The sequence below is a fragment of the Solanum tuberosum genome, unplaced genomic scaffold, assembly GCF_000226075.1.
Source record: "Solanum tuberosum cultivar DM 1-3 516 R44 unplaced genomic scaffold, SolTub_3.0 scf00334, whole genome shotgun sequence".
NCBI lineage: Eukaryota > Viridiplantae > Streptophyta > Magnoliopsida > Solanales > Solanaceae > Solanum > Solanum tuberosum.
Window position 1 is genome coordinate 594,245 of NW_006239254.1, and position 12,524 is coordinate 606,768.

Below are 12,524 nucleotides of genomic sequence, written 5' to 3' on the forward strand. Positions count from 1 at the left end.
ATTAATTTTTGTAGATTTTTCATTTGGTGTCGAAACATCTGTTTTTGAAATTCAATTAATTTGAATTTATTCGATAAGTTTTATTTTTAGGAATTAAGCATTTTCTGCTAAAGGTGACTTCATACTGAAAGTTTAAACTCAAAATTTTTGGTTAGAGATAGAAAAAATACTTATCACAATATTTTATAACCGTTTTTAGATGTGCAGTAGTTTTTCCAAAAAAAATAAATTAGTACTAATAATTTTGCTAGTAATTTTCTATGATCAGTTTTACTCATTAAAACATAAAAAGGTGGAATTTTTTTTTATAATTATTAAAATCTAAATATAAAAGTTTATATTTTTATCTTCACTTCATTAGTTAGTAGATCAAACCCAACAATGCTATCTTCACCTACAAAGAATTATTGACATGCTTAAAACTTAAAAGTTAAAACTATTAAAGATTAACTAAACAAACAAGAACCAAATCTTTAAAAAAAATCACTTGTATCTATATTAAAAAAATGATCTAATAGAAAAGACGTTCTTATTAATCTAACGTAAGAAAAATAGTATTTCTTTAAACATATATGAGAAAGGGACAAGAATAATTTTTTAATCAAACACTTGTAAGTTGTAACAATGTCAAACCAAATAAGGCCTTAATCAGTCCCGTAACTAATACAATTATCAATTTTTCAATTCACTTTTATCATCAACATTTTCAAGAAATTGGTAAAAATGAAAAAAGAAAAGTTGCATAATTTTTATTTATTTATGGGAAAAGAATATGTTGGTCTAGTGGTTGACAAAACCAAATATATAGGGTGAAAATTGGAACAGTGATAGATGGGGGAAAAGAGAAAAGGAAAAAAAAGGGATGTCTTGCAAGAACCAATGTGTTGGTTGCTTTTGCATGGTTTAATTAAGCATTTTTGGAGACAAAATAATGACACAAGCCAGGGTTATTGGTCCTTGGGAGACTTATATATATATATATATATATATATATATATATATATATATATATATATATATATATATATATATACCATTTGACCAATTATGAACTCGTTTTGTTTCGTGGCTGATTAGAGTTATGCATATATTAATAATGGAGAAATTAGTTATGTGTACGAGTCTGTTATTTTATGCAAATACTAGTTATGAAGGGATTAACTATATATGTATTAGTTATTTCATTTTCTATCCTGCATATTATAATACATATGTTCCTTCATAACTTATACATATATTTGTTATACATGTTTCTAAATTGTCAATCAAACGTCGTATAATTTTATACATGAATAATTTATTTCCTATCTACCTACTAAACATTGTATAAGTTAGACGTGAATTAATTTATGAATAACTTATTTCTTATCCAGCTACCAAACGACTTATAATATGATTAAAATATATACAACACACACATATATATATATATATATATACTTTGTATGTATTTTTTGTATACAAGATTTCTGACTATTCTGGTCGTTCAACTTTTTATTTATAAATGTAATAAGTAATAAAAGAAGAAGATGTCTCTTCATTTCTTTAGACTTTTAACAAAGCTCTTTCACATTTTTTTTTCTCACTTTCAAGCATCTCATTCGACAGATACAAGTTCATGTTTACTATTCCAGTATAATCCAATAAGATTAGTTTGAGTTATATACATTAGATATACACTAATATATAGTATTGGAAATAAGTTTTACGTCTTCTTTGAAGTTTTATATGCTACTATAAGATTTCATTTAGGTACCTTGTTTTGTAGGTTACTAATCAAATGTTGCCAGTATTAAAAAAATGGAGTTTGACTTATATACATCCATAACATTATAGGAACATTCTAATTTCTATACTATAAAGTCATATTTATATAGATTGTAACAGATAATCGGCCTTTTTATAAAGAATGAAATTTATGATCTTTTTAACAAGATAGTGTGTCCAGAAATTCATGTTAATGAAGGCTTTCCAAATATTTTATATGAGATTTGGGGTGTGTTGGATTGAAGGAAAATGTTTTCTTGAAAAATATATTTTAGGAAAATAAGTGGATTTTTTACTCTCTTTTTTGTGTTGGATAACTTAGCAATAAAATATGGGGAATACCCCCCCCCCCACAAAAACAAAATAATTACAAACATATACCCCTTTCATTCATACCCCCCACTAAATAATTACACTATATATCTCCAACTAATTTCGCTTAACTAATACAAATACTATATATATATATATATATATACTGATTTAGTATCAATTAAGTGAAATTATCAGCCTTAATGAATGGGGGGCATGTGCTGTATTTTTTTTTTTTTTTGAGAGAATGAGTATTTCTTGAATTACTTAGGATTGGGGTATGAACATGTAATTATTTTGGGTTTTATGACCCATTTATATAGTTTTTCCCAAAATATATCATCCTAAAAGTATTTGTTTATATTCTAGAAAGATATTATGAGAGGAGAGGGTAACGTAGGGCTAGGAACTAGGAAGTGGGGTATAGATGAGTTGTGATGGAGGGTGGATACGACACGTATAATCAATGTTGAGTGTCATTTGTGGAACTTATTCGTATTCCTCATTTTTAAAAAGCTTATTTTTTCAGAGAAAGTGTTTCTAAAAATTTTGGCCAATCGAACATTGAAAAATTGAAAAACATTACCTAGCACACCCTTGGACATTTATCTTTGACATGTTTTATCTTTTCAAGAAAACCAAATTGATATTTTTAATCTGGCAGGTAAGTGTTAGTTGGCACATGTAACAATTTGATTTACCAAAATATAGGAAGGTCGAAATCAAGAACTTGAGTAGGGAAAAAAGGAAACATAAAGCAAAAGAATGTGTACGCGTATGCTTATTTATGTCACTTTTTACATAACCTAGTTCAAGTGGCATATTAGAAAAGATGTACTTTTTTCACATTATGTATATGAGTTGAAACTACAAGAAATGACACAAGATTGCTTTTTAACTTAACCTTTAGGAGTAGTTGTTTTGACTTTTGAGGAACATAGACCTTCAACCACCGTCAAAAAGGTTGTGGTGAGGTGGTAAGCACCCTCATATTCATACAAGATTGCTTTTTAACTTAACCTTTAGGAGTAGTTGTTTTGACTTTTGAGGAACATAGACCTTCAACCACCGTCAAAAAGGTTGTGGTGAGGTGGTAAGCACCCTCATATTCATACAAGATTGCTTTTTAACTTAACCTTTAGGAGTAGTTGTTTTGACTTTTGAGGAACATAGACCTTCAACCACCGTCAAAAAGGTTGTGGTGAGGTGGTAAGCACCCTCATATTCATAATTAGATATCTCAGATTCGAGCCCTGAAAATAGAATTGTCTTTGATAGGAAGCTCTTTACTCACAGAGTAATTAAACTTCACAATGGATATGTAAGAGGTTGAACAAGGTCTTGTAATGTGAGAAGAAAAATGGACATTGGGCTTAACTCAACCCGAGATGAAAGATTGCTCAATACCATATACGGAGACGATTGACCAATATGGAACAATATAACAGATGGAAGAGAAAACTTTTCATGTCAAACAAGTTTTTGATTCTTGGTGAAGCACTCAAATAAATGTTTTATTATAATATCTAATAGTATATTCACTTATCGATACATGATTGTTGCATATAATCTATGTTTGAGATTACTGCAAGAAAGTTGATTTGGTGAGATCAGGATTTCTCTACCATGGTTATTTACATTCAATCGTTCCAAAAGAAGGTAATGTTCTCTAGGAGCTAAGAGTCTACAAGTTGAAAAAACTCTTTATGTGGAAAATACATGAATCATGCAGATGAACTGCCAGTCAGTGTTTGCTTTGAGGTTCTGGATGAATGTCTGATTGTGTGAGTCGTGTAAAAGGGGCGAGTTTTAGAAATCTATGGCGTCAACAGGAAGAGAAGTGGCCCTGTGAAGTGAGTGGGGAAGCAATGACCCTGTATAGAAACTCTGTGCAGTGGCCATGTGCTCTGGGCTGCAAGAACCATATGCAAGTGGATATCTTCTAACCTTAGAAATAGAACTTTCGTTATCAATTTCTATGGGGAAGTCTGAGGAAAAGTGCTTGCCTGATGTAAATGATTGTAGTAGAAGCTGATCCTGTTCTACTGATGGAGTTGAATCTGACGATACCTTATCATTTCTTGGGATTTTGTTGCTGGACCTTTGAGTCGAATATTTTGGAACGACTCCTAATTGCTGATCTTTAAGCCCCCTTAGTTGCATTTGGTACTTGGCCTTAAGCCACCTCAACTCTCGCTGTATCTCATTTTCATGATCTTCTACTGGGGTTCTAGCTCCTGAAGAATTTGAAGAGGGGGAGTCTTGTAGTCTTGGATGAGACTTATCATCCTTGTCGACACTTGTAGCTTCCTCCTCACCACCATAGGTGGATTCATCTACCGTTTTGTCTTTACCATCAGATTGATTGTCACCAGAACCTCGTGGGCGTGATTTTGTTTTGTCAACTTGTGCCCATATATCAGTAAAGTGTACACCATCAGATTCCAATGAGCCGTCAGGAGCACGGTCAGTGAGACATTGTTCAGAGCCATCAAAATGGTATGTTATCTCCTCAAAACGGCCATGCATAGCACCACATCCATGCTTGGTACAATGTAGCACTTGCAAGTTCCTAGCCGGTGCTGGAGTATTGGACGATAGGTAGTTCACAAGAGAACCATTAGAAGCACATTTGTGACAGCAGCCACGGTTCATGTAGTCAGGGCTTTCCTCTATCCCAAACCCCTTATTCCACTCAGGCACTAAGGAAGCAATCTCACCATCTATCATGTCTGCTATCTTGGTAACATCTTGTTCTGTAATATCCAACTCGGCCACCATTTCAGTAGCGACAGTTAGTGCTGTGTCATCCTCAATGTCAAAAGGAAAATAAATGTTTCGGATACGACCTGTAAATGTAAATGTACAGCAATTTAGTTAACAGCAAGACTACTAAACACTACTTGATATATATGAAGCAATAATAAAGAAATACCTTCTTTATCTGCTATCCTGAGTCGTAAAAATATGCCATCGTCTTCTCTCCTCCTTCCCTTGATGCTGATATCAGTATTTTCCATATCATCCTCTTCGTTATCTGTGAATAGATCAATTTCATTTGCCTCATACTCAAGCTGATGGTAGTACAAATCATCCTCTGGTTCATATCCAAGATAACCAAGACAACCATTTACTAGAGAGTTGTTATCACATATGCTCGAGGGTCGATGCCCTAAGGTAAGGTCAAATTCATCAGAGTCTTGCAAATAATTTGGTGTCTCTGAGTCTGACACGTAATCATCAACTTGGAGAAAAGGGTCATCAAGAAGCTCCCTCGCAGATAATCTGTGAGATACTGTTGCCAAGCATTTCTCAACAAATCGACGAACCTCAGGATCTGTGACTTTGTAAAGGGAATCTGGTTTTTTCCCCTACACAACAACAAAATCTATGTTGATACCTTGATGTATATGCATTAAAGAGCAAAATCTAAAGCAAGTTGCAAGATGTTCGGTTCTTACAGATGTCACTTTTTTGTAGATCTGAGCAGGATGAGTACACTCACTGTATGGATATTCAAAGGTCACCATTTCTAAAATACACATTCCAAATGAATAAATGTCAACTAATTCATTGTACTCCTCTGCATACACCTCTGGAGCCATGAACTCTGGCGTTCCTGGTCAGGCAAACAATTTTTCAGAAGAATTTAAGCTGGATAGTGTATGGAATTTGCACTACTAAGATATCTCGAATCACATCATTAATTTCAATCATTCTTCAAGTTTATCGTCTAGCATGATAGTATCAGAATAACCATAGTATGAATAAGCACCAGCAGATTTGTATTTTCTATCACATGATCAGTTCCAATTGTTATTCAAGATTTTCACCAAGAATGATAGCATTAGAATTACCTACACAACGCGCAGCATGGGATTTGCGGAGGATAGCAGCAAGGCCAAGATCACCAATTTTGACTTCGCCCTGGTTCCCGTTGATAAAAATGTTATCACACTTGAGGTCTCTATGTATAACTGGAGGATCATGGCTATGCAGGTAATGAAGCCCTTTCAGGATCTGTCTACACCAACGCTTTACTGCTCGAATGTTAACCCTCTTATGTTTTAGCCTATACCTGTCCAAGATTAACATATAGTTCCACATCACAACAAACTACAACAACAACATACCCCGTGTAGTCCCACAAAGTGTGACCACTGGTCAGGTAAGGGTAGAGTGTACGCAGACCTTACCCCTACCTCAGAGGTAGAGAGACTGTTTCCGATAAGACCCTTGGCTCAAGGAAAAGTAATCCAAAGCAGACCCAAAAAGAAGTAACAGAAGCACAAGAAACAATAGGTAATAACAGAAATCGAAGGACAAGAAACTACAAGAGCAATACTACGACTACTAATATGAACGGACAACAACAAGACATCACAACAAACTATTACTTATAGAAATACCATGATCAATTATGAACTAAACACATTACTTGGCTACACTACAAAAACTAAACAGAAGAACAAGATAAAGGATTTTCATTTGTACTTACTGTCTAAGAGTTCCAGAAGTGAACATCTCTGTAACAAAGTTAATGTTCCTATTAGCAACATCAACCCAAGAAGTATAAAACTTCATGATGTTTTTGTGCTTCAATGTCTTAAGCAGATGAATTTCACAATACAGCCTCTCAAGATCTTCAGGACTTTGCATAAAGTCATAAAGCTTCACCTGATTCCATGCTACTTCAATCCCTTCATACTCATCAAAAGCCTTGTATCTGCAGCAAAAATTAACCCAAAAATGATCAAAAAAATGAAATTTTAAACATTAGGTAAATGCAATGCCTGTTTCTTGAAATACCCATATGCCAAAACTGGAAAAAGATTCAATCTTTACAAAAACAAACTAAGAAAGAGAGGCACATACACTGTCTTTGAAGCCCCTTTACCAAGAATTTCATTGTACTGGACTCAAAAAAACAAAACAAAAAAGCTCAAAATGATGAGAAAAAAATTGAAAAAAAAAGAGTAAAATAAACTACGAAAAGTGGGCTCAATTCCCAAAAAATTACAATATACACAAGAACCATACCCTTCCATATCTTCCAGTAGGATCAACTTCAACAAACTCAGAATCATCTGATTCAAAGTCAATAACACCATCCATTCTTTGTAAAAAAAAAATTTAAAAAATACAATCTTTTTTCTTTTTATGAGAAAACACGGAGAAAGGGTAATGATTTGGCACTCAAACAAGATTAATAGAAGAAAATCTGGGGACTATGTTGTTTGTGAAAAACTTTATCTTATTTTTTGTGTTATTAATAAAAAAGAGGCTTTGGTTAGTCCATTGAATAGAAAAAGGCTTTTTTTTAAAAATATTTTATTTAGTTTAAACAACTCATAGACAGCCAACATGGCAAAGATTTCTCAAGGCTATGAACAAACCTCCCCCACCAAAGAAAATTAAACAGACATATCATGACAAAACACCTTTATTTTTAGCCTGCTTTTTTTTTATTTTATTTCTATCTCATCACGAGTTGTAAATTCCAGAAAAAACACACCCCACGTTGTCCCCAACTATGTTCTCCGTAGGTTATTTAGAAATTTGCATAACTAATACATGTATAAGTTAGGAGAGCTTTGACTCTTTATTGTTAGATGATGTTTTCGTTAGCTAAACAGAATATGAGTTATGCAAGTACTAAATCTTGTATAAGTAGCATCATGTTTGGTATCTGATAATTAGGATGTAAGTTATTGATTTATAAAATTAATGTGATATTTGGTTTGTAATTTTAAAACACGAATAACAAATATATGTATATGAGAAATTTATCATGTATTATTGTATGTAAGATAACATATAGAATAATCAATACATAAATAACTTAACTTTGTATTACTAATTTTTACATAAATTTCTTCATAATAAATTCATATATTATTAATATTTATATAACTTTAATCAGCTATCGAGCATCGCGCTAAAGAGACCCTAAGATTACAATCATATCCTTCTTAAATTTTCAACTTTAATCAGTATCCATTTTCTGTGTAGGTATGTCCAAGAGGCACTGAGTCACTCACAATCTTGCAACTTGTAGCCTTGTACAGGGACCAAACACGTATTTATATATATATAATATATATATATATATATAATATATATATATATATATGTTTTTCATTCGGTGTCTGGTACCTCACATTGAAGCCTGACTAAATACGCATTCACGCTGAGAAGCTCCACATTGGAGGTATAATACTCTTTGACAAAGGTAACTTCGTACCCAGGGAGACTCAAAGTCCCACATTGGAGGTAAAATACTCTTTGCCAAAGATAACTCTGTATTCAGGAAGACTCAAACTCAAAAACTCTAATTAAAAATAAAGGATTACTTACCACGACCCTTATTGGTAATTATTTATTTGGGAATTATTATAAGAGTGTGTGTACCTGGCACTAGTACAAGTTGTAGTCCTATAGAAATATAGAAGGCATAATACATAAACATGACCCTTAATTTGACGTCAGCTGATAACTATGACCTTTAACTTTGGATGTGCACAAGTAGACACTTAAACTTGTATAAAATTGAACAAATAGACACATCCGTCCTACATGACACCCTACATGGAAATTTTGTGTCCTACGTGGCGTCCTACATGTATTATGCCATGTAGGACACGTATGCCTACTTATTCAATTTTATACAAGTTTAAATGTCTACTTGTGCATACTCAAAGTTGGAGGACATAGTTATCTGCTGAAGCCAAGTTAAGGGTCATGTTTATGTATTATGCCTTTTTAATTTTATTTTAACATCATACACTATTATCTTAGACACCGTTAATAAAATTTCTAACTCCGCCACTATACAAAATAAAATAATTCACATATTATAGGAACATTTCATAAGTAAATTTAGAAAACGAGTATTAAAAATTACGTACGACTGCCGTAAGTTGTGATATTACCAAAACCTGTTGCAACGGGAAAAAATGGTACCCACTAATCTATTGTGGTTGCCGTAAGATATCTTTCATTTTAGAATAAAGTTAAGATAATGTGTGTCATGGATATTTCTTGATTGGATGACATGGTTCTGGAGCATTGACTCCTCAGTCACTTGTGAGTCACATACGTATTTTTTTTATTTTTTTTGCTCCAACTGGATAACTACCTAGTTGTAGTATCCAATATCTAAAAGATATGAAGTATATATCAATCAATATTTAATAATATCATATTAAAAGTATGATTTATGACAAAATATTGCAAAGTTACATTATATTTAATGGACTGATACAAGTTTACCAGGGCAATGTATCACCTTCTATTGTACCTATTATTTAATTCTGCATAATTCAAAGGTAAATTTTAACTATTTATTTTGTAAAAAAGTTTTACGCAACGAAAAGCTTCTATCGTTAGTGGATAAAGGTTTTTTTTTAGTAACACTAACTGAGGAGTGAGGACAAATTTAGTCATTTTCCCTTAATTAAATGCACACTATAAACAAAACAAACTATTAATTTGAGAGGAATGGAGTACCAATAAAAAGAATCAATTTTAGCTGCAACTAGAAAAGATTTTTATTGCTTCAATATTGAATTCGGATGTTCTCAAATTTTATTTCTGGCTAAATTCAAATTTGCATATTGTAGGGTTCATTTCTGAAGACGATACTTTTAATAAGATTTTTTCTATTTCCAAGAACCAGAAATTGAATGTCTCTAATAATTATAATTTTGTTTTCTCTTGAAAGTCTTTAGGTCTATGTTTTAGGAATGGATATCCACTAAGTGATATTCAAATTTGTATTGCGAACCGATTGTAATTTAAAAAGCTACTCCATCTTATATAGGTCCTTTTTATTGATCAATTGTATACTTTATATTATATTACCAATCAATTGGAAGCTTCTAATAAGTGATTGTGTTCAAAGGGAAAAGCAAACTAAAATGTAGTCAAAGGGTAAAGTTTTTTATTTTTATTATATAATAAAAAGAATCATTTAAATATATAGGTACACCAACCATGTAATAAATTCTTTCAAATAGTGATAATGCTAGCTGACTTTAATATAAGTTTGTAACCCCAGAGACAATTTTTGATTGCTAAATTTCCTTTTACCTACCACAAGGGGAACCCAAAGGAGAAGTAAAAAAGGACAATTAAGGATGGGTTCGGTATGGAGAAAAATATATTTAAATTTTTTCATATTCAGTTGATGATTATTTGAAAAAATATGATTTTTCATATGAAAGTAGGTAAAATAAGCTTTACTGGTAATATTCTATAATGTTTTAACCTTCATTATAATGCTATATATTACTGTATTATAATATGTATTAAGTTACAAGGTGTAAAATTTTATGTTGTATCGTATATTTTAAATTTTGTTTCCTATTATTATGTATTGTTTTTAGTTTCTTTCTTTTTGGTTATTTGGAAAAATACCAGACTCAGTCATATATACTTTATAAATTGTCCTCCACGGCTTGTTGACGGGAGGTTGACCTTGTTAACAATAATGGACAAAGGCCTAACAACATATATTTTCGGGAGGAATATTCTCAAGGACAGTTTATTCAAACGCTCAAAAATTACTTAAAAGTCATTTTAGCGTAAAAACACTTTAGAGTTATGCAAGTATAGGTAATGTAGAAATTAGTTATGAGAAAAATTATGTACGGAGTATTATTTTATGCAGGTATTAGTTATAAAGAAATTAATTATACATGCATTATTTGTTCCATATTCTATCCTCCTTATTATAATACATAGATTCCCTTATAACTTATACATATATTAATTTTTTACTTGAATAATTTATTTTCTATCTACCTACCAAATTTCGTATAAGTTATACAAAAATTAATATATAAATAACTTGTTTCTTATCTAGCTATCAAACATGCATTGTGCGACTATTCTATCGTGATGCTTTGCGAAAGTATTGTAATGCGTACATATAAATAAAACCATGGGAATATTACCAAATATAACATCTTATTACGTTTCAAGCACCACTAGTTAGCTCAACTTGCAGGCAAGCTCACCCCACCTATTTTTTTTGTGGTGATAGATTTTTCTTCTAGTTGCTTTCAATTTTATAAATATTTCAAAAATAAAATAAAAATAGATTTGTGTTCTATATATTTATAGGCTCATGATTTAGCTAGTGGGTAACGTTTGTTGGATAATTATTTCCGTATTAGTTCAATAAGTATTTATGAACAGATAATTAGGCTAAGGGTTAAAGTGTGTCACTTAAATTAGAAAATTATAGTGAACATTAGGCAGCAACAAGATAATTACAATCTTTGTAGTAGGTTTTTTATTTAATGTATTGTGACGAAATTTGAGAAGTGATTTCTTTCCGTTCATCTAAATTTTGGTGAGCAAGACAGCACTACACTTTCTATTAGTCTTCTATTTTAATACGTGTCCTCCACACCCTCCTATATAGGGTCATGTCCTCGGTTGTGTCCAGATGCGAATCTAGGATTTTTCGAACATGGGTGCACCAAGTAAAATGTATTGAAGTGAGAATTGATCCTTAATCCTCAAGGTCAAAAGCTCAACATTTAACCATGTGGACCATTTAGACTTCTGTACGGGTGCAAGAATATAATATTATACAAAATCTTTAAAAAATTACATATAAAATATCTAATTTTACGAAGAGACCACGGGTGCGGGTGCCCTATTTTTTGGCAGTAAATTCGCCACTGTATGCTTGAACATGTATGTTGCCCATGTATCTCATGCTTTATTAGTACAAGAACTTTGGAAACATTATAATTAGTGTGATAAGTTGCACAAAAATTGAAGATTTGCATGTATTTATAAGAAGTTTTTGTCAAATGAGAGTAGTGTTTTGCAAAAGTTATATAGAAATTTGATCAATCTATGTCTTCCTTAAGATGGCTAGAAGATGAACATTGTGCGATAACTTGCATAGTAATTGAAGAGAAAATCTACAAGCTCAAATCAATTAATGGTGAGCCTATTCAATCAAGATTATTATCAATAGAAGGTACATAATGCTAAAATATTGCTATCAAGTGAATTTCAAAAGTAATATTCGAACAGTGTCATATCCTATCTTATCACCTTTCCCTAATTATACTTCTTCGGCCTACCTCTGTCTCTCCTCGTATCTTCTATTAACCAACCTATCGTTGCACCTTCTCACTAGTGCGTCAATGCACCTCCTCTTCACATGTCCAAACCATCTCAGTCCCGCTTTCCTCATCTTGTCCACCACCGACCACCTTATCCCGGATACCTTCATTTTTAATCTAGTATGACCACACATCCACCTCAACATACTCATCTCCGCAACATGAATCTTCTATACATGAAAGTTCTTAACTGACCAACACTCAATCGCATACAATAATGCCGATCCAATTACCACCACTCAATAAAAATTTTAAATTTGGATGATACCTTTTTATGACAAAAAAACTCCTACTTTT

At 32.1% G+C, this 12,524-nt stretch overlaps 1 protein-coding gene across 1 annotated transcript; it reads right to left on the bottom strand.

Moving 5' to 3' along the window:
• Window positions 1-3,558: 3,558 nt before the first annotated feature.
• LOC102581254 (probable serine/threonine-protein kinase WNK9) lies at window positions 3,559-7,481 on the bottom strand. Its single transcript, XM_006360738.2, has 7 exons — window positions 7,120-7,481; window positions 6,955-6,992; window positions 6,578-6,805; window positions 5,937-6,157; window positions 5,541-5,698; window positions 5,015-5,450; window positions 3,559-4,928 (listed from the first exon to the last, which is right to left on the bottom strand). The coding sequence occupies exons 1-7, from the start codon at window positions 7,192-7,194 to the stop codon at window positions 3,889-3,891; spliced, it is 2,196 nt and encodes a 731-aa protein (XP_006360800.1). The 5' UTR covers window positions 7,195-7,481; the 3' UTR covers window positions 3,559-3,888.
• Window positions 7,482-12,524: the final 5,043 nt, after the last annotated feature.

Excerpts from the sequence above, each read along its gene's own strand:
- LOC102581254 (XM_006360738.2), bottom strand. The coding sequence starts at position 7,194 with ATGGATGGTGTTATTGACTTTGAATCAGATGATTCTGAGTTTGTTGAA. Across the intron at positions 6,993-7,119 it reads CTACTGGAAGATATGGAAGG|TACAATGAAATTCTTGGTAA; the intron begins GTATGGTTCTTG and ends TTTTGAGTCCAG. Across the intron at positions 4,929-5,014 it reads CAGGATAGCAGATAAAGAAG|GTCGTATCCGAAACATTTAT; the intron begins GTATTTCTTTAT and ends TTACATTTACAG.